The sequence below is a fragment of the Lithobates pipiens genome, unplaced genomic scaffold (assembly GCF_037356315.1).
Source record: "Lithobates pipiens isolate NorthernLeopardFrog02 unplaced genomic scaffold, aLitPip1_a1.2 Scaffold_63, whole genome shotgun sequence".
Lineage (NCBI taxonomy): Eukaryota > Metazoa > Chordata > Amphibia > Anura > Ranidae > Lithobates > Lithobates pipiens.
Window position 1 is genome coordinate 59,147 of NW_027507885.1, and position 22,617 is coordinate 81,763.

The window sequence follows — 22,617 nt, forward strand, 5'->3', positions numbered from 1 at the left end:
GAAGGGTATGGGCGGAGGGAGTGTATGGAAGGAGGGAGTGTATGGGCGGAGGAAGGGTATGGACGGAGGAAGGGTATGGACGGAGGGAGTGTATGGGCGGAGGAAGGGTATGGACGGAGGGAGGGTATGGACGGGGGGAGGGTATGGGCGGAGGAAGGGTATGGACGGAGGGAGTGTATGGACGGAGGAAGGGTATGGACGGAGGGAGGGTATGGGCGGAGGAAGGGTATGGACAGAGGAAGGGTATGGACGGAGGGAGTGTATGGGCGGAGGAAGGGTGTGGACGGAGGGAGTGTATGGGTGGAGGGAGGGTATGGACGGAGGGAGTGTATGGACGGAGGGAGTGTATGGACGGAGGGAGGGTATGGAAGGAGGGAGTGTATGGGCGAAGGAAGGGTATGGACGGAGGGAGTGTATGGGCGGAGGGAGGGTATGGACGGAGGGAGTGTATGGGCGGAGGGAGGGTATGGACGGAGGGAGGGTATGGACGGAGGAAGGGTATGGACGGAGGGAGTGTATGGACGGATGGAGTGTATGGGCGGAGGAAGGGTATGGACGGAGGGAGTGTATGGGCGGAGGAAGGGTATGGATGGAGGGAGGGTATGGGCGGAGGGAGTGTATGGACGGAGGAAGGGTATGGACGGAGGGAGTGTATGGACGGAGGGAGTGTATGGGCGGAGGAAGGGTATGGACGGAGGGAGTGTATGGGCGGAGGAAGGGTATGGACGGAGGGAGGGAGGGTATGGGCGGAGGAAGAGTATGGACGGAGGGAGTGTATGGGCGGAGGAAGGGTATGGACGGAGGGAGTGTATGGGCGGAGGGAGGGTATGGACGGAGGGAGGGTATGGACGGAAGGAGTGTATGGACGGAGGAAGGGTATGGACGGAGGGAGTGTATGGGCGGAGGAAGGGTATGGACGGAGAGAGTGTATGGACGGAGGGAGTGTATGGACGGAGGGAGTGTATGGGCGGAGGGAGTGTATGGACGGAGGGAGTGTATGGACGGAAGGAGTGTATGGACGGAGGGAGTGTATGGGCGGAGGGAGGGTATGGACGGAGGGAGGGTATGGACGGAAGGAGTGTATGGACGGAGGAGTGTATGGGCGGAGGGAGTGTATGGACGGAGGGAGGGTATGGACGGAAGGAGTGTATGGACGGAGGAGTGTATGGGCGGAGGGAGTGTATGGACGGAGGGAGTGTATGGGCGGAGGAAGGGTATGGACGGAGGGAGTGTATGGGCGGAGGGAGAGTATGGACGGAGGGAGTGTATGGACGGAAGGAGTGTATGGACGGAGGGAGTGTATGGGCGGAGGGAGTGTATGGGCGGAGGGAGTGTATGGACGGAGGCAGGGTATGGACGGAGGGAGGGTATGGACGGAGGGAGTGTAAGGACGGAGGGAGTGTATGGACGGAGGGAGTGTATGGGCGGAGGGAGTGTATGGACGGAGGGAGTGTATGGGCGGAGGAAGGGTATGGACGGAGGGAGTGTATGGACGGAAGGAGTGTATGGACGGAGGGAGTGTATGGGCGGAGGGAGTGTATGGACGGAGGGAGTGTATGGACGGAAGGAGTGTATGGACGGAGGGAGTGTATGGGCGGAGGAAGGGTATGGACAGAAGGAGTGTATGGACGGAGGGAGTGTATGGGCGGAGGGAGGGTATGGACGGAAGGAGTGTATGGACGGAGGGAGTGTATGGGCGGAGGAAGGGTATGGGCGGAGGAAGGGTATGGGCGGAGGGAGGGTATGGACGGAGGGAGTGTATGGGCGGAGGGAGTGTATGGGCGGAGGGAGGGTATGGACGGAGGGAGGGTATGGACGGAAGGAGTGTATGGACGGAGGAGTGTATGGGCGGAGGGAGTGTATGGACGGAGGGAGTGTATGGGCGGAGGAAGGGTATGGACGGAGGGAGTGTATGGGCGGAGGGAGGGTATGGACGGAAGGAGTGTATGGACGGAGGGAGTGTATGGGCGGAGGGAGTGTATGGACGGAGGGAGTGTATGGACGGAAGGAGTGTATGGACGGAGGGAGTGTATGGGCGAAGGGAGTGTATGGACGGAGGAAGGGTATGGACGGAGGGAGTGTATGGGCGGAGGGAGGGTATGGACGGAGGGAGTGTATGGACGGAAGGAGTGTATGGACGGAGGGAGTGTATGGGCGGAGGGAGTGTATGGACGGAGGGAGTGTATGGGCGGAGGAAGGGTATGGACGGAGAGAGTGTATGGACGGAAGGAGTGTATGGACGGAGGGAGTGTATGGGCGGAGGGAGTGTATGGACGGAGGGAGTGTATGGACGGAAGGAGTGTATGGACGGAGGGAGTGTATGGGCGGAGGAAGGGTATGGACGGAGGGAGTGTATGGGCGGAGGGAGGGTATGGACGGAAGTAGTGTATGGACGGAGGGAGTGTATGGGCGGAGGAAGGGTATGGGCGGAGGAAGGGTATGGGCGGAGGGAGGGTATGGACGGAGGGAGTCTATGGGCGGAGGGAGTGTATGGGCGGAGGGAGGGTATGGACGGAGGGAGTGTATGGGCGGAGGGAGTGTATGGGCGGAGGAAGGGTATGGACGGAGGGAGTGTATGGACGGAGGGAGTGTATGGACGGAGGGAGGGTATGGACGGAGGGAGTGTATGGACGGAGGGAGTGTATGGGCGGAGGAAGGGTATGGACGGAGGGAGTGTATGGGCGGAGGGAGGGTATGGACGGAAGGAGTGTATGGACGGAGGGAGTGTATGGGCGGAGGAAGGGTATGGGCGGAGGAAGGGTATGGGCGGAGGGAGGGTATGGACGGAGGGAGTCTATGGGCGGAGGGAGTGTATGGGCGGAGGGAGGGTATGGACGGAGGGAGTGTATGGGCGGAGGGAGTGTATGGGCGGAGGAAGGGTATGGACGGAGGGAGTGTATGGGCGGAGGAAGGGTATGGACGGAGGAAGGGTATGGACGGAGGGAGGGTATGGACGGAGGAAGGGTATGGGCGGAGGAAGGGTATGGACGGAGGGAGTGTATGGACGGAGGGAGTGTATGGACGGAGGGAGTGTATGGACGGAGGGAGTGTATGGGCGGAGGAAGGGTATGGACGGAGGGAGGGTATGGACGGAGGGAGTGTATGGACGGAGGGAGTGTATGGGCGGAGGGAGTGTATGGACGGAGGGAGTGTATGGGCGGAGGGAGTGTATGGACGGAGGGAGTGTATGGGCGGAGGAAGGGTATGGACGGAGGGAGGGTATGGACGGAGGAAGAGTATGGACGGAGGGAGGGTATGGACGGAGGAAGAGTATGGGCGGAGGGAGAGTATGGACGGAGGGAGGGTATGGACGGAGGGAGTGTATGGGCGGAGGGAGTGTATGGACGGAGGGAGTGTATGGACGGAGGGAGGGTATGGACGGAGGGAGTGTATGGGCGGAGGGAGGGTATGGACGGAGGGAGTGTATGGGCGGAGGGAGTGTATGGGCGGAGGGAGTGTATGGACGGAGGGAGTGTATGGGCGGAGGAAGGGTATGGACGAAGGGAGGGTATGGACGGAGGAAGAGTATGGACGGAGGAAGGGTATGGACGGAGGAAGAGTATGGGCGGAGGGAGAGTATGGACGGAGGGAGGGTATGGACGGAGGAAGGGTATGGCGGACAATTTTGAGTCAAAACTTCTTTCTAGTCCGCCGGAGCCCACACACGGGCGGATTGTCTGATCGTGTGTACGCGGCATAAGTGTCAAAGTCAATAATAAAGGACTTGCTTACTTTGAATAAATCCAGAGAACAGCCAATCACAGCTGGATGGTCACTCAGGTTGGACAGTCCGTCTCTCACAAGGTCTAGCAGCCAACAAGGTGCTTAAAAAAAAAGTCTCTGGCACAGACGTTGCTGTAGAACACGTAGGAAACTAGAACTTGTAGAACATTCCTGTGGTACCAGAATCTTTCAGCCAGTTCAGCGATACCCACGCAATTGGATTCACTCAGGTACTTCAGCTTCACTCAGGCTACGAAGTTGCTGGGCCTCTCCATGACCGGAGATGGCACCGGACCACCTCTGAATCCTTTCTTTTGTTTCCTTGCCTCTGGCTAGCCAGCCCCGAGACACAAAGCCAGGTAGATCCGCACCCCAAGCCATAGCCTTCCCGGGGGCTGGTCAGGAGGACCAGGACCATGGAGTCAGAACATACTTCTGGACCGGAACCCCGAACCACGTGACATCCACATCTTAAGTACCCTCTCCCAGAAAGCACAGCAAGAGTGACACTCCCACTGGGCGGGCTCCGAGAGATAGTAACCCTAAAGTACCCAACCAGACTGTGGTTCCATGCCTGCCAGAAGAGACAGCGCCCCCTATGGCCAGGCTGAACACCCTATAGTCCAGTCAGACTGATGCTGAGGTCAAAATTTGGAACAGATATACCCAAACCAAACTGCAGTTCAGGTGTAACTTAAATTTCAAAACATATAGCGCATGCTCTTCAGGAGCCGGCACTACATCTACATCTACATCTACAAGTTCGCTGCTTTTAAATTTCAGCATCTAAGCAGTCACACTTCTAAGTCCTGTACTTCACTATATAAACGGACTTTACTGTTATAAATACGTCTATAATGCAAAACTCCGGTGGGTGTAACAACATGTCCACTTTCCCCCTTCTTTGTGTATCCTTACTGTGGACGAGTGTGGGGTGTAGCAAGATGGCGGCAACGGAACGTCACTTCCGTAGCAAACTGCGATGGGTCGCCGAATATGTCGTTACAGAGGCACTTGAGGAAGGGGGGGAGGAGGCCGGTGACGTCGATGTCCATGACGTCACTGGATCTCTGTCAGAACTCCCTGGAGGCCCGGAAGCCGGTGGAGAGGTGAGTACCGATTAAAAGAATTTTGCTCGATCAAAAAAAAAATTGATCGATCAAAAAAATGAACGATTAATCGAGTAATTAATCTTTACATTTCCCAGCCCTAATATATATATATATATATATATATATATATATATATATATATATATACTAAATACTCTGCAGCTAACTGAATCAACTGCCTGTCTGAAGTAGATTAGAAACAGTACAGCAGGAACGGTCTGCAGTGAGATCTAGCTAACTGAATCAACTGCCTGCTCAAAGTAAATGAAAAGGAAAGCCCGGCGACGCAGGGGTTAACAAAACCCCGTAGGCAGCGGGCTGGCATGACTGTGTGAACAGTGCATGTTAGCCCTGCATGATAGGGGGGCTCGGGATTGGCTGGGAGTGTAGGGGGGGTGATCCCGCCCCCTCCATGAGGCATCATTCCGGAAGAACATTTCTGGTGAGTGGTAGCATGGTGGCCGTGGAGGAGCTCATAGCCAGGCTCAGGGAGGAGGCAGCTGCCCGGGGGGAGAACTGGGTGCAGAATGCATTAATGGGGGGGGGCGTGCACGGAGGTCCTGGCTGCCATCTCAGTTTTCCCCTGACCCCCCTGGGAGAGGGAGGACAGGGGCCAGCAGTCCGGGGAGGGCTCCATCGAAGGTGATCAGGACTGGAGTGGGGAGACTGCGGAGCCCATCCCCACGGAGGCTAGGTCAGAGGAGCAGGCCGGAGGGTGGGTCAGCAGGGGCTGCAAGGCCGCTGAGGAGCACTGTAGGAGCTGATGCGGGCCCCCCACCTGGTGTGGAACACGTGGGGTTAGGGCCTCAGCGGGGGAGATCCCGAGCCGCGGGGGTGGGTTCCCCCTCCCAGTGCTAGCGTCACCAGGTCGTCGGAGGAGGGACGGAGGCTTGTGTCAAGGAATGGGGATCGGTCAGACGGGGCTGCACCGGCCCTGCGAAAGCGACCAGGAAATCCGCAAGCAGGTACTCAGCACGGCGGCAGGCCAGGTCGGCTATTTTACCCTCGGCAGCCAGGGCCGTGTCCCCTGGTGGGCTGTCCGGAGAAGACGCACAGATATCCGGTCACAGGTCGGAGGGTGAGGTTCCGAGGAGGCTAACCCCTGTAAGGGAGTCCGTGAGATCGGCTGGTGGGATCGCTCCTGTGCAGCCCGGTGAGTACCCTTTAAGTTTACCTGTTGGTGGGGGGGTTGTATCGGGTGCTGCGGGCGGTGCTGAGGGAGTGGGTACTCCGGTGGTGGTGGAACAAGTGGGCTTGGGGATAGGCGGGGGCTGTCAGGGCCGAGAGCAGGTTACTAGGTTTTTTGGCTGGGATTAAGGAGCTAGTAGGCAGGTTTGAGAACCAGGAGAGGGCTGCCGCCGGCCCGACGGCTGCTTGGGTCCCCTCCGGCAGGGTGGCCGGGAGAGGCGCAAAAGGCGTGGGAGAGTCGGTCGGCTCCCAGGGGGTGGTTGTCACTGCGGTGGCTGGGCCCGCAGGGCAGGAAACACCAGTGCCCTCTAAGGCCTCAAGCGGGAGTGAGTCCTCAAATAGGCAGGACATTGTACATTTGGCGGACTCTTCGAAATGCGAAGTGTATGTCTGCTTTGAGGGGCCGTTGGGGGCTCATTTAAAGCCGGAGGTACGGGAGAAAATATGGAAAGGTGAGTATGTGGAGATATTTTCCCTACTACCGCAAGAGAAGTTCAACTCAGACAGGGTCAAGCCGGACGATACTAAAAAATACGATGAGGAGAAGCGAAGGTACAGACTGATACCAAGGACCTTTGCAAATTGGCTGCAGGCATTCGCCATCATGGCGAGTGCGATTGGTGAAAAGAACGCTGAGCATTGCTCGGCTCTTTTCTTTTACATGGATTTGGTTGGGGAAGCTTACCGAGTGTACGGGGGAACCGCGTGGCTGAGGTACGATGAACAGTTTCACCAGCGGAGAGCGGTGCGGCCGTCGCTGAGATGGGACCACAAGGACATTAGTCTGTGGATGCGCCTGATGATGTCGGCGTGGGCACCGGGCCAGTTTTTTCGGGACAATCGGCCAGTAGAAAGAAGGGAACGTGTTGGCAGTACAACGAGGGATCCTGTAAGTTCGGCGGATCCTGTCGGTACAAGCACGAGTGTTCCGGCTGCGGGGGAACGCACCCTTTGTCACACTGTTTCAAACAGGGTAGAGGTAGGTCTGGAGATGCTGCGCAAAAGAGGGAGGACGCCAGTGATGGTGGAAAGGATGCGACAGCTTCTCTGTAGGTATCCGGATAGAGAGGCAGCATGCCTATTGGAGGAGGGTTTCACAGAGGGGTTTCGGATACCGGGTAGGTTGGAGGTGGTCCCGCCGGTGCCACGGAACCTGAAGTCGGCCCTGCTGCATTCGGACGTGGTTTCTCTGAAACTGCGTAAGGAGGTAGAATTGGGGCGGATTGGGAGGCCCTTTTCCGGTGGCACCTTTCCCTGATCTTGTGGTTTCTCCTTTGGGAGTGGTCCCAAAGAAGGAACCGCAGAAATGTAGGCTTATTCCCCACCTGTCTTTTCCGAAAGGGGGTTCGGTCAATGATTCCATCGATCCGGGGGAGTGTATGGTTAGCTACACATCCTTTGATGCGGTGGTGGGTTGGGTCCGCCAATAAGGGCGGGGTGCGCTGATGGTGAAGCCCGACATTGAGTCGGCTTTTCGGTTGCTACCCGTGCATCCCGAGAGCTTTCGGTTGTTGGGGTGTCATTGGGACAACATGTTTTATGTTGACCGTTGTCTCCCGATGGGGTGCTCCATTTCGTGCCCGGTGTTTGAAACATTTAGCTCATTTGTGGAATGGGTGATGCTGAACTCTATTATCCATTATTTGGATGATTCCTTTTGCGTGGGTCCGTCGGATTCCAGAGTGTGCGGGGTGTTGCTGGCGACGCTGGAGCACATAGCGGATTGGTTCGGCATCCCGTTGGCACCAGACAAGACGGAGGGGCCCAGGAAGGTCATCACCTTTCTGGATATTGTGTTGGATTCTGAAGCGATGGAATGCCGGCTGCCAGAGGACAAGCTCGTGGACCTTAAGACCGGGATTCAGGGACTACTGGACAAGCGCAAGGTGCAGCTTAAAGTTCTACAATCACTGTTGGGCAAACTCAATTTTGCTCGTAGAATTCTTCCGATGGGTAGAGTGTTTTGTCGACGGCTGTCGGCGAGCACGGCTGGGGTGAGGTCGCCCGTGCACTATGTGCAGCTGCAAAAAGTGCATAGGGATGATCTACGGATTTGGCACCATTTCTTGGAGGCCTTCAATGGAAGGGCTTTGTGGATGACTGGCCCGGTGAGTAATTTCAATCTGGAATTGTTCACCGACACGGCTGGAGCATCGAGCCTTTTCCAGGGCCGCTGGAGCGTGGGTGGAGGCAGAGTTCACCAAAAATCTGGTGCTATTGGGATTGTTTCCGGTGGTGCTGGCGGTGGAGCTGTGGGGTGCATCGTTCCGAGACAGGAAGGTGCGGTTCCATGGTGATAACCTGGGGGTGGTGCAGGTGATTAACAGAGCATCTGCATCGTCCCCTCCGGTTATAAGGCTACTGCAACACCTGGTTTTACGGTGTTTGCAGCTGAATATCTTCGTTTATGCGGTGCACTTGCTGGGGGTCGAGAACGTGATTGCTGATGCGTTGTCTCGCTTTCAGTGGGACAGGTTCTTGGAGTTGGTGCCGGCTGCGGAGCGACACGGAGTGCCCTGTCCCAACTGGTTGTAGACGATTGCATTGGGCGAATCGCAGGATGGATCCGGAGGTCGGTGAGCGAGCCCACATGGAGAGCATATGGTAAGGTATGGGAGGAATGGTGGGCTTTCGTTCAGGGTTTGGGTGAGGATCCCATGGGCCCGGTAGTGCGGTGGATGGTGCTGTATTACCTTTCTAGACGGATGGAAGAGGGAGCCTCTGGGGCTGCAGTAAGCAGGAAGATGGCGGGTTTGGCATTTCTGTTCAAATGGCAGGGGCTTCCTGACTTTACGAAGGATTTCTGGGTGCGCCAGGCAATAGAAGGCTACAAGAAGACGGTAGGGCAGAAAGACGCTAGGCGACCTGTGTCTTTTGAGATTCTGAGGGGCATTCTAGAGTTGGGGTTATTCAGGGTGGCTTTTTTGTTGGCTTTTTTTGGGGCGTTCTGGATTGGGGAATTGGTTAGCCCCTGTAAGAAAGTGCAGGGGGCATTGGGTTCCAGGACGTCCAGTGGACAGTGGATGGGGTTTCCATTAGCCTTCGTACACACGGTCGGACATTCTGACGGAAAATGTCCGATCGGACCGTGTTGTCGGGTAATCCGACTGTGTGTGGGCTCCATCGGACTGTTTCCGTCGGAATATCCGACCAACAAAGTTTTAGAGCTTGGCTATAAAACTTTCCGACAACATCATGATCCGATCGGACCTTGTCCGATCATGTGTAGAGAATTCCGATCGGACAAAGTGCCACGCATGCTCAGATCAAATTCCTACACCAAAGCTATTGGCTACTAGCCTCAACGTAGTCCCATCGTAACGAAATAACGTCATCACGTTCTGTACGATCAGATTGTCCAACAACTTTGTCCGACTGTGTGTATACAACAGTTTCGGACAAAATCCGTCGGACAAAATCCAACGGATTTGGTTGTCAGAATGTCCGACCCGTGTGTACAAGGGCTTAGGCTGCGGAGATCTAAAACGGATCAGGCTGGAAGGGGTAAGTTGGTATGCGTTTACCCCTAGCCAGGTTTGGCTTTATGTCCGGTGGAGGTGGTAAGGGGATTTTTGGAACGCAGACCGGGGTTTGCAGGTTCTTTATTAATGCATGGGGACTGGTCCCCTCTTTCGAAATTTCAATTTGTCTCTGTTTTTCGGAAGTGTTTACGGGGTATGGGTTTGGAGGACAAAAGTTTCTCTTCCCATTCGTTCAGGATAGGGGCGGCGACCGAAGCGGCTAGGTCGGGTCTGGACGAGGACGCAGTAAAACGCATTGGGCGGTGGGAATCCAGGAGGTTTAGACTATATGTCCGCCCTCACTTGTTGTGATGACAGTTGGTTTTGGGGGGGGGGGGGGGCTCAGGATCTGTTGAGTTGGGTGTTATGTTGGTTGGAAGGTCATGGAGGCATGTTTGTCTTTCTTTTATTCCAGATGCGGTGCAGTGCCTGATCTGGATTTTGGGCCACTCATATGTTTGCTGGGGGGCCAGAAGGGCGGCTGTCCGGCCTAACGGGCGGCAGCTGGGGTTTTCCAAGCAAGAAGCCTGTGTCCGTTGGTTGGGGTTTCTGGGTATGTTGTGGAGCAGAATGGTATCCGAGGTTCACCATTTTGCACGGCGGGACAGGCCTCCTGATGTTTTGATTCTACATGTGGGGGGAAATGACTTGGGAGCCAGGTCCATGTTGGATATCACACGGGATATGAAGTTCGACATACTGCGGCTGCGTAGGTCTTATCCATACACTATCATCGTGTGGTCCGACATGGTGGCTCGTCATTCTTGGAGGATGGCCAGATCAGTGGAGGGCGTGAACAGGGCCAGGCGAAAAATAAACAGGGACATCAGCAGATTTGTGGTACAGAACGGTGGTTTGGGGATAAGACACCTGGAGTTGGAAGTGGAGACGCTGCGTTACTGGAAGAAGGATGGAGTGCACCTCAATGATGTGGGGAACGATCTGTGGGCCCTGGGGATCCAGGATGGAGCGCAGCGAGCATTGTGAGTGTGGAGGGGCTCCCAAGGGTAAGGGGTTACCCTTGTTAGCTGTGGGTGGTGTTTGGTCTTTGCGAGTGGAGGAAGAGAGTTCGGAATGAAGAGTCAGGATCTGTCGGTGGGACGGGTCCTGAGGGTGGTACCCCAGTTAACGGAGGTTATCTGGTAATTGGTTATGGGGGCACTGAGTCAGCCTGTCGGCTTGAGGCCTAATAACCCACCATATAGCAGAATGATGGCGGCAAAGTGGTTGTGATATCCTGACCGGACATCATATGATGTGACCAGGATAACACAGCGGAGGTGCGCAGCGCGGCGATCGCTGGTGCTGTGTGTCAGTCTGACACGCCGCAACTCCGATCGTGGAATGAAGCCTCTAACAGCGTGAACCAGGAAGTGCCGATAAACAGAACCAGGAAGTGCCGATAAACAGAACCAGGAAGTGCCGATAAACAGAACCAGGAAGTGCCGATAAACGGCTTTCCTGGGACATGGGAACAAGAGAGGACAGCAGGAGAGCACTGCCAGGCAAAGTCCCCAAGAGAGGAACAACAGGTCACAGCTGAATGGGCTGGTGAGTGAAACACATTCAGGAGATGACTGGGGAGGCACGCCTGAGAAGACTGGGAGATTGCGGTCTGGGATGGGGGCAGAGCCAGTGAAGTGGACTGTGGTGGCATGGGCAGTAGAGAAAGGCAGTTGCAGCCAGGAGAGCTGGCAGGGCCTGAAGAGGTGGTACTGGGAGCAGAAAGCACATGGACAGCTAGCACCAGGACTTTCTACATTTTGCTACACTAAAGGGGCCAGCGGTCCCTGCCTGCAAAGGGCATCTGCTTTAGGCCTTTCTGAGCCAGTGTCAGGCCTACAAAAGGTTATTACCTGGTCCGGAAAGTGCAAGCAAGTGATGTGCTGGAGGTGTTGAGGAGAGATAGTCTGCAAGCAAGTGAAATGCTGGAGTTGGATATACCAGAGGTGTATATAGTTGCCCCATGTATTTTTCTGCAATCAGTTGGGAATCTCATTAATCTCCCATCCCCATCCAAGTTTATTCCTCTCAATAAAAATACAAAACAAAGTTCAAGGACTGTTTTTCTGGCTGAGGGTGAATGAGAACTGTATGCCTGGCTGGGAAGGGTGACAGATGGACCACAACACTCAGCAGCCCCTACGGGGGTACCGCTACACTTATGGTCTACCAGAACCCCCAGATCCTTCTCCACCATGGACTCCCCCAGATTCTTCTCCACCATGGACTCCCCCAGATTCTTCTCCACCATGGTCTCCCCCAGATCCTTCTCCACCATGGACTCCCCCAGGTTCTTCTCCACCATGGACTCCCCCAGATCCTTCTCCACCATGGTCTCCCCCAGATCCTTCTTCACCATGGACTCCCCCAGATCCTTCTCCACCATGGACTCCCCCAGATGCTTCTCCACTATGGTCTCCCCCAGATCCTTCTCCACCATGGACTCCCCCAGGTTCTTCTCCACCATGGTCTCCCCCAGATCCTTCTCCACCATGGTCTCCCCCAGATCCTTCTCCACCATGGATCCCCCAGATCCTTCTCCATCATGGTCTCCCCCAGATCCTTCTCCACCATGGTCTCCCCCAGATCCTTCTCCACCATGGACTCCCCCAGATCCTTCTCCACCATGGACTCCCCCAGATCCTTCTCCACCATGGTCTCCCCCAGATCCTTCTCCACCATGGACTCCCCCAGATCCTTCTCCACCATGGACTCCCCCAGATCCTTCTCCACCATGGACTCCCCCAGATCCTTCTCCACCATGGTCTCCCCCAGATCCTTCTCCACCATGGTCTCCCCCAGATCCTTCTCCACCATGGACTCCCCCAGATCCTTCTCCACCATGGACTCCCCCAGATCCTTCTCCACCATGGTCTCCCCCAGATCCTTCTCCACCATGGACTCCCCCAGATCCTTCTCCACCATGGTCTCCCCCAGATCCTTCTCCACCATGGATTCCCCCAGATCCTTCTCCACCATGGTCTCCCCCAGATCCTTCTCCACCATGGTCTCCCCCAGATCCTTCTCCACCATGGACTCCCCCAGTTGTACTCCCCCTAGTATATATGAGGCATATTCTTAGCCGCAAGTGCAGAACTTTACATTTATCAATATTGAACCCCAACAGTGCATTGAGGTTGGCTTTTGAGACATCCTGTAAGGATACAATACCATTGTTGTGTTCTTGGATATAATAGGGAAGGGTTTAGATTGCAGCCTGGAGACCATTTTGTGTAGCAATCTATTTTATCCAAAACGAATGCAGTTGTCTGGAGACTCATTTCAGGCATTTGTCCCGTCCCTCCTAAATAAAAAGACCTTTGGAGTTGCCTTTTGCAGATTATAGGTTCCCTGTGTAGCTTCCAGCTAGAGCGAATATAATCGAGTTCCTAATGTCTGAATGATGCTGAAATTTCAGGGAGACTCCGAAGCTTTCATGCGTTCACTTACTGTAAGGGATCAGTATTGGTACCAATGTGAGGCCGGTACATCCCATGCTAGCCCAGGGCCAGGCATTTGTTAGTGTTGTTTTTGGTAATATCTTTGTTCCTTGCATTACCCAGTATAATAATTCTATGAATGTACCTGGAAACTGAAAGCTGGAATCTGATAGGTCACTTCTAATGTCAGATATTTTAACAATAAAGGACAATTACATGTTGTGTAGCAAGGACCTTATCTTAATCGGACATATTTCTACATTTTGGTCAGGTGGATGGAAGACGAACCTCTAAACGAGATGTTTTTTCAACGAAAGAATCTTCTCTTGACATGGCACGTTCTTCATATGATGATCAGTATAAAGGGTGTGGAGATATCATGGAGGCTGAAGTTCCTCATCTCTTCCAGGCTGAGTATTCCACAAATAAGGAGTTTGCTGATGCCTGGGACACTGCAACCTTTAAATGGGACAAGGAGAAGAAGAGACAAACATTTTTACCCAAAGGATTTAAGGATGAATATGCCATTGCTTTGCTAGCATACACCATTAACGGACCTCTTCACAAGATCTTCAATGAAGCTGTGAGAGAGGCTGGACGGTCTAAGGAATATTACTTGAGAAACTTCAATTTTAAGGTCCTCCACTATTACCTGACCAAAGCTCTTCAAGTGTTGGATGTGGTGGAGACTCCTGCTTGCCATAAGGTCTTCAGAGGGATAAAAGGATTGCGAATTAAGGCGGAGAGCCAGAGTCCCATCCGCTTGGGGCAGTTCACTTCGTCCTCCATGAATGACCAGAATGCTCTTCAGTTTGGCGAGGACACCTTCTTTAGCATATACACCTGCTATGGAGTCAGCATCAAGAACTTCTCCTTCTTTCCGGGTGAGGATGAAGTACTTATACCGCCCTATGAGAAATTTCAAGTCTCCAATTTCTCCAAGGAGGGAAACAGGAACTTTATCACTTTGAAGTCTCTGGAGAAGTCAAGCGTTTACAACTGCGAGCTGGCGAAAGGTAACCCCCATATTTCCATTCTTCAAAATGTCAAGTAGTCGGTTTGCATAGTAGTTTGTTACACCACATGAAATCATATCTATATTTTATGTCTTTTTGTCTCTTTATGGACCTCTACTTTTACTTTTACATGAGTTGTAATGATTTGTGCTTGGAAATGCCTTAAGATATCTTTTTTTTCCACAAGGAAAATACTTCTTGATCTAACGCTGCAGTGCTGTGTGCTGGCAGAGCTGAGTACTAGACATGCCCGATTCGTTTCGTACGAATCTCAAATTCGTACGAATTTCCCTAAATTCATACGTTCGGGAGGATCCGAAATAGTTACATAGTTAGTAAGGTTGAATAAAGACACCAGTCCATCCAGTTCAACCTCAGTGAGTATCTACAATTGTCCCTATCCCTGTACATTGCACACTCACATAGGTCCCTACCCTCAAGGAGCCCACAATCCAAGGCCCCCATTCATATATTGGGGCCAATTTTGGACAGAAGCCAATTAACCTACCTGCATGTCTTTGGAGTGTGGGAGGAAACCGGAGTACCTGGAGGAAACCCACACAGAGACAGGGAGAACATGCAAACTCCAGGCAGGTGGTGTTGTGGTGGGGATTTGAACCAGCGACCCTTTTTACTGCTAGGCGAGAGTGCTAACCACTACACCACGGTGCTGCCTTCAACACCACGGTGCTGCCTTAAATACGAAATGCCATGCGTCTGAATTTTGTAGGAAATACGAACTTTTGTTTACGAACCCCCAGGAGGAAGTCAGCACAGCGCAGGGATGGCGGGAGCCCCTCATCTAACGAAAAATTCGTATTTCGGATAGGAAATTCTTCAACGTAATTTCGTATTTCGGATAAAAACCAAACTTCCATCAGCATTGACTGTCATTATTTAAGTATATTTTTGCCTTTAAACTCATCGTAAAGAACGTTCGTACACGTTAAAGAGGGATTGCACTGTGGAAAAAAATATTAAAAGCCAGCAGCTACAAATACTACAGCTGCTGACTTTTAATAAATGGACACTCACCTGTCCCGGGTTCCAGCGATGCCGGCAGCCGAGGCCGATCGATCGCTCGCTCGGCTCTCGGCTGCTGCCGCCACCATTCTAGGTGAGGGAATCAGGAAGTGAAGCGCTGCGGCTTCACTTCCCGGTTCCCTACTGTGCATGTGCGAGTCGTGCAGCGCAATAGGAATTGTCCGCGCTGTCACTGGGACCCGTGTGTGTCCCAGCAGACAGCGCGCAGGGACAGGAAGAGGCGTAGACTCCCGTGGGAGTCTATGCCCGGAAGTGGGTGTAAATACCTGTCTTTGACAGGTATCTCCACCCCCCTCCCCCCTGAAAGGTGCCAATTGTGACACCGGAGGGGGGGGAGGGTTCCGATCAGCGGAAGTTCCACTTTAGGGTGGAACCCCGCTTTAACGAACCTAACGACAATTTGTATTTCGTATGAATCGACATTGAATCGCGGACACGAAATACGAAGTACGAATTAATTTTAATACGAACCGTAATGGAACAGAATGAAACAAATTTATTGACGGTGCCCATGTCTACTGAGTACCAGCCACACCCTCAGGACAAATGTTCTTTCACAGACGAGATCTTGTCTGTTACATTACAGAGTGCAGTTGGTCTAAGCCCCTGTACACACGGGTCGGAGATTTTGGCAACCAAATCCGTCGGATCTTGTCCGAAAATGTTGCATACACACGGTCGGGCCAAGTTGGCGAAAAATCTGATCTTTCAGAACGTGATGATGTAATTTCGTTACGATGGGACTACGTTCAGGCTAGTAGCCAATAGCTTTGATGTAGGAATTTGATCTGAGCATGCGTGGCACTTTGTCCGATCAAAATTCTCTACACATGATCGGATTAGGTCCGTCCGGCCCAGTTGGTCGGGAAATATTTCCAACATGTTGGAAAATTGGGTCCGACGGAGATTCGGACGGAATCAGTCCGATGCAGACCACACACAGTCGGATTATCCGACGACACGGTCCGATAGGACACATTCCGACGGATTCTCCCACCGTGTGTACAAGGGCTAAGACTGGAGCCTATGGACTGCACAATCATATTTCGCCAATCCGCAAAGCAGCTGCAATAGGAAATGGGAAGAAGGACTGAATAGAGGTTATCACCGTATTTACTTCTGTATGTGAATAATGATGTATTTCTGTGACTTCCAAATCTGTAAAGAAAGAGGGGAGTTCTTGAGTCATTTGGGGTTTTAATGTTTTGTGGAAGTAGCTTGTTCAAGGCCTATTATAGTCCTGTGTACCTCCATACATTGTGTCTGGTATCACGCCAGCAGTGGTAGGTTATAGTGTGAAATTGATGTGACCAACTCACCTGTCATTCCTGAAATTTGCAAAAAAATAAAGTCCAAGGGCTAACGCTGCGCTACAAATATAAATGTAGGATATAAGATACAGCTGCTAGCACCCCCAAGTCAAATACAAACTCAAATAGATATAAAATGCAAAATAAGTGCAGCAATAACAAAGGACTTTCTTATGGTTTACAAGTGAATATCTAAAGCCAACACCTTTTATAATGGAATGGGGAAGGGTTAAACTCACTGCGGGGTTTCTATTGCTGATTGTGACCCCACAGGACAGACTTATGCCCCGTACACACGAGAGGACTTATGTCCGACAGACTTCCAAAGGAGTTCTGCCGGAGTTCCGACGGAGTTCTGACAGACTTTTCGGCCGAACGGACTTGGCCACACACGATCACACTAAACTCCGACGGATTCGAACGTGATGACGTACGACCCGACTCGAATAAGGAAGTTCATAGCCAGTAGCCAATAGCTGCCCTAGCGTCGGTTTTAGTCCGTTGGAGTAGCACACACACGAGCGAATTTTTCGAAGGGGACCGGGTCCGGCGGAGTTCCGTCTGGAAAATTTGAAGCATGCTTCATTTCTAAAGTCCGTCAGACTTTAGCGAAGCTAAAGTCCGTTGCAGCCCCACACACGATCGGATAGTCTGACGGACTCGGTCCGTCGGAGTTTGGATGTCGAAAAGTCCGCTCGTGTGTACGGGGCATTACCCTCTCTATTTGTCTGGAGGACCATTGTCAAGTGATAGAAAGTGATGGGAAATCCAACATTTCTGTTATTATTGGAGATGGATGGAACTCTTCCAATGAGGACACCTGTTTTGGTAACAACTGTCTACACATTTTCCACCTCTAGAGAGATTTCCTCTCTCGTCATGATTTGTCTGGTAACGGAATAACTGACATACTTTAAACAAAGCTAAAAACTTTCTGGCTTTAGATATTCTGTGGTTGGAAGGACCGTAAGTTACCATCAAGGGCTATATGTCAGGTACATTTCAGGAATGAAATGCAAAATAAGTGCAGCGCTATATGAAGTTAGAATTACATGAGTTAAAAAAGGCTTAAAAGGAAAACGAATGAAGAGTCCCAAATGCACAGTCCATATGGACAGGAGAAACCAAAATCCATTCTCCGTATAGATGAAAAAGCTGTAGGTGAGGGGAAAGTCCCGATCCTTCACATTAGATAGATCCTTCTCCACACCCAGGTGGGAGTAATGCCGCGTACACACGAGCGGACTTTTCAACATCCAAAGTCCGACGGACTGATTCCGTCAGACTATTCGATCGTGTGTGGGGCTGCAACGGACTTTTGATTCGCCAAAGTCTGACGGACTTTAGAATATGGAACATGCTTCAAATTTTTCCGACGGAACTCCGCCGGACCCGGTCCCTTCGAAAAATTCGCTCGTGTGTGTGCTATTCCGACGGACTAAAACCGACGCTAGGGCAGCTATTGGCTACTGGCTATGAACTTCCTTATCCGAATCCAGTCGTACGTCATCACGTTCCAATCCGTCCGAGTTTGGTGTGATTGTGTGTGTCCAAGTCCGCTCAGTCGAAAAGTCCGTCAGAACTCTGTCGGAACTCCGGCAGAACTCCGGCAGAACTCCTTCGGAAGTCTGTCGGACATAAGTCCTCTCGTGTGTACGGGGCTTAAGTAGTCCTTCTTACCAGCTTCTTGTGACCACTATGCAGGGGTCTCACCGGGCACATGGAAATAGGTCTCCCCAGGAACCCTAAGCCCTTGTACACACGGTCGGAGAATCCGTCGGAATGTGTCCTATCGGACCGTGTTGTCGGATAATCCGACTGTGTGTGGTCTGCATCGGACTGATTCCGTCCGAATCTCCGTCGGACCCAATTTTCCAACATGTTGGAAATATTTCCCAACCAACTGGGCCGGACGGACCTAATCCGATCATGTGTAGAGCATTTTCATCGGACCAAGTGCCACGCATGCTCAGATCAAATTCCTACATCAAAGCTATTGGCTACTAGCCTGAATGTAGTCCCATCGTAACGAAATAACGTCATCACGTTCTGAAAGATCGGATTTTTCGACAACTTGGCCCAACCGTGTGTATGCAACAGTTTCGGACAAGATCCGTCGGACTAAATCCGACGGGCAAAATCCGACAGATTTGGTTGGCAAAATCTCCAACCGTGTGTACAGGGGCTAATACTGCCCGGGATCCCCGCTTTACAGATGGAGCTCAGAAATGTAAAACAAAAGAAAATCTCCCATAGACCAGTACTTCAAAATTCCAAATGTAATGGTGTAAAAAGATTGCACTAACAGCCTTTTTACACCATTACATTTGGAATTTTGAAGTACTGGTCTATGGGAGCTTTTCTTTTGTTTTTTACATTTCTGAGCTCCATCTGTAAAGCGGGGATCCCGGGCAGTATTAGGGTTCCTGGGGAGACCTATTTCCATGTGCCCGGTGAGACCCCTGCATAGTGGTCACAGGAAGCTGGTAAGAAGGACTACTTACTCCCACCTGGGTGTGGAGAAGGATCTATCTAATGTGAAGGATCGTGACTTTCCCCTCACCTACAGCTTTTTCATCTATACGGAGAATGGATTTTGGTTTCTCCTGTCCATATGGACTGTGCATTTGGGACTCTTCATTAGTTTTCCTTTTAAGCCTTTTTTAACTCATGTAATTCTAACTTCATATAGCGCTGCACTTATTTTGCATTTCATTCCTGAAATGTACCTGACATATAGCCCTTGATGGTAACTTACGGTCCTTCCAACCACAGAATATCTAAAGCCAGAAAGTTTTTAGCTTTGTTTAAAGTATGTCAGTTATTCCGTTACCAGACAAATCATGACGAGAGGAAATCTCTCTAGAGGTGGAAAATGTGTAGACAGTTGTTACCAAAACAGGTGTCCTCATTGGAAGAGTTCCATCCATCTCTTGCTCCAATAATAACAGAAATGTTGGATTTCCCATCACTTTCTATCACTTGACAATGGTCCTCCAGACAAATAGAGAGGGTAAGTCTGTCCTGTGGGGTCACAATCAGCAATAGAAACCCCGCAGTGAGTTTAACCCTTCCCCATTCCATTATAAAAGGTGTTGGCTTTAGATATTCACTTGTAAACCATAAGAAAGTCCTTTGTTATATCAAATACGTGTTCTTATTTGGAAGAAGATCTGTTGTACTATCAGATATTTTTGGGCCACATTGTACTAGTGTGTCATTGTGTGTTTTTCAGAGAAACGGTGTAAATCAAGACGATGTACTTTCAATTCAGGTAAGAGAAAAACGATATCACCAGACGATACCGCTGACCATGATATGCATCCCTTCTAAGTCCTTGTACACACGGGTCGGACATTCTGACAACCAAATCCGACGGATTTTGTCCGAAACTCAGTGGTGTAACTAGAACCTTCAGGGCCCCGATGCAAGAAACCATGAAGGCCCCCCCTGAACCCCAGCCAGGGCCCTTCCCTCCGAGTCTGGCGGTGGATCTCCAGGGCGTGGTCACAGGTATGACCTTTGTGAGCCCTGTAGTTCCACCACTGGTATCAGTAGTTTTTTGTTTTTTTTAGGTGCCCCATTGGGGGACTGTCCCTAGGCAGGATGGGGTCCCCGTCCCCAGAAGAAATGAGGTGCTTTTCTCCAGGGCAGATGAAGTTACTGCCTCCAGGTGAGAAGGGGTCCCTGTCCCCAGGGGAGGAGGGGGTCCTTATCCCCACGTGAGAAGGGGTCCCTGTCCCCAGGGGAGGAGGGGGTCCTTGTCGTCCCCAGGGGGAGATGGAGGGGGTATGTAATGGTGTGTGGGGGATGGGGTCCTCTCACTCACCATGACCTGTAGGCCGCGCACTCATCCATGTTGGCCTGGGCTCCATCCAGTGTGCTGGACGGGCGATCAGCATATCTCCCAGAAAGGCCTTTCATCATCTGTGTATGACGGGGGAGGGGGGGGGGCTGGCAGACAAGCCTGCAGTGTCCTCCGGTGAGCCGCCTCTCATAGGGCTGCACTGCATCTGTGTGCTTAAAGTTTGTTTACCCGGGAGAAGTATGCAGTGCAGTGTGGGCCTGACTCGGGGGGGGGGGGGGGGGGCGGGACTCTGGCTGGGGAGAACAGACATCGGACTGAGAGGCGCCGGCAATGCATGGAGCAGGAGAGGGGTACTCTGAGGAGCCGGCCGAAGACACAGGTCATGCGCGGAATGCACAACTAAAGAGCAGCCAGTGCAATAGTCGAGCATGGAGCTCTGCTAGTCACCCTCCACCTCCAGCCACCCATGTGCATGGTGCACTGGTACCCCTAGATGCCTATGCTGCTGCCGGCCATATGTAGAGGGGGCTGCATGGGCCCCCAGCATCACAGGGCCCAGTTGCGGTCGCAACTGCTGCACCCCCTATAGTTACGCCCCTGCCGAAACTGTTGCATACACACGGTCGGACGAAGTTGTCGGAAAATCCGATCGTTCAGAACGTGATGACGTAATTTCGTTACGACGGGACTACGTTCAGGCTAGTAGCCAATAGCTTTGGTCTAGGAATTTGATCTGAGCATGCGTGGCACTTTTTTCCGTCTGAGTAGGCTACACATGATCGGAGTATGTCCGATCGGAGCATTTTGTCGGAAATTTTTTTACGTGCAAGTTGGAAAACTTGGGCCGTCGGATAGTCCGATGGAAACAGTCCGATGGAGACCACACATTATTATCCGACAACATGGTCCAATAGGACACATTCCGTCAGAATCTCTGACCGTGTGTACAAGGGGTCAGACCAGAATTGTCCATGTGATAACATACACCCAGTGGGAAGGGATGGGCACCTATCACATTTCCTGCTTATTGATATTATCATTATTTTAACACATTTACCAACAAAAAGACACAAAATAGGACCAAGGTGGAGAGGAGGACTTCCAATCTAAGATGTAAGGAAACATTTGTAATGAAAGGTAAGGGAGAGGTCTGGAGGTGGCCAAATGGGGAAGGAATAGTCAATTCGGAGGGAAGGATAGGACATATTGAATAACTGTATAAAATCGTGAATTTTGGAAGAAACGGGACAGGGATGAAGGTTCCAGAGGACGGGAGAGTCTTGGAGAAGTCTTGGAGTTATCAGTGGAGGAGATAAGAGCAGTGGGCATAGGAAGAGGGTTGTGAGGTTGCTTCTGCTCCTATAGGGCATATATGTTCTACCTGACCCTAAACACTCTCTGCATCTCCTCCAGACAATATGCAGCTAAATTAAGGACCCTTCTCTATTATGTTATATTCTCTTATCTCTTAATAATTCTACAGAAATAGTAACATTTCTATATAACATACGAGACCAATAATAAAGAGATGGAAAAGAACAGAACCCGGCATCAGTCCCCAACTCCTAACTTTAGCTCATTCGGACTATTTCTACGCCTGTCCTTTGTCTTCTCAGAGGTGTCTCTCATTCAAACTGATTTACTTCTGTTTCATTCCACCAGCCATAGATATCAGGATGAAGAACACCCGCCATATTCTTCTGATGAGTGGGCTCGCTGTCCTGTCACACATACCGGGACTGCTATAATACAAGGACTCTACAAGGTCCGTGGAGAAGTAGCCTCGTCCTTTAGAAGAGTCATTACAGGAACTAGACATGTGCAAAAGGAAAAAATTTGTTTAGTTTCGTTTTAATTTGTTAATTCATTAATTTCGTTTAGTTATATTCGTTAACTTCCTTAAATTCGTTTTCGGATTTCGTTTAGTTTTGTACCGAATTCGAAAAATCGGACACATTTGAAAATATTTCAACCAAATTCGAAAATATTTCTACCGGATTCGAAATGATTTCTCGTTCAGAATTTTTTATTTTATGTTAAAATAAATTACAAGTACAGAATATAAGACAAATTATGTGATACCAGAAATAGACATATTGAAGTTCGGATGATACAAAGCAAAGAAGAATTTCAAGATATTCTCGTGGGAATGACAATAAATGGCCTTATATATTTTAGAATTTGAAAACATTCTGATAGCTGAGTTTTAAACATTTTAATCCCAAGAAAATATAAATATGTTTAAAAGAAAATATATGATTTTAAAGTTTTGACAATAACTTCTAAAGTATGTTTATAGTAAGTATTATATAGTAAGGGAAGAACATAAAAGGTATATAGGAGGGGAAGGGGAGGGAATAATCCTCCGGAGGAGGTTTTCTATATCATCTAATGTTGTAATTCTATAAAAAATCTTAATCACCATAACAATAAAACTCGGTTGTCAATATTA

The 22,617-nt window shown here is 51.2% G+C and overlaps 1 protein-coding gene across 1 annotated transcript in view; it reads left to right on the top strand.

Annotated features, from left to right (window-relative positions):
- LOC143958878 (erythroblast NAD(P)(+)--arginine ADP-ribosyltransferase-like) overlaps window positions 1-22,617 on the top strand; it is a 37,895-nt gene extending 15,278 nt beyond the window's left edge. Inside the window, exons 2-4 of the mRNA XM_077467860.1 lie at window positions 13,259-14,003; window positions 19,593-19,631; window positions 21,828-22,617. Of these exons, the coding sequence (XP_077323986.1) occupies window positions 13,259-14,003; window positions 19,593-19,631; window positions 21,828-21,913 (870 nt within the window). The 3' untranslated portion in view covers window positions 21,914-22,617. The remainder of the gene's footprint in view (window positions 1-13,258; window positions 14,004-19,592; window positions 19,632-21,827) is intronic.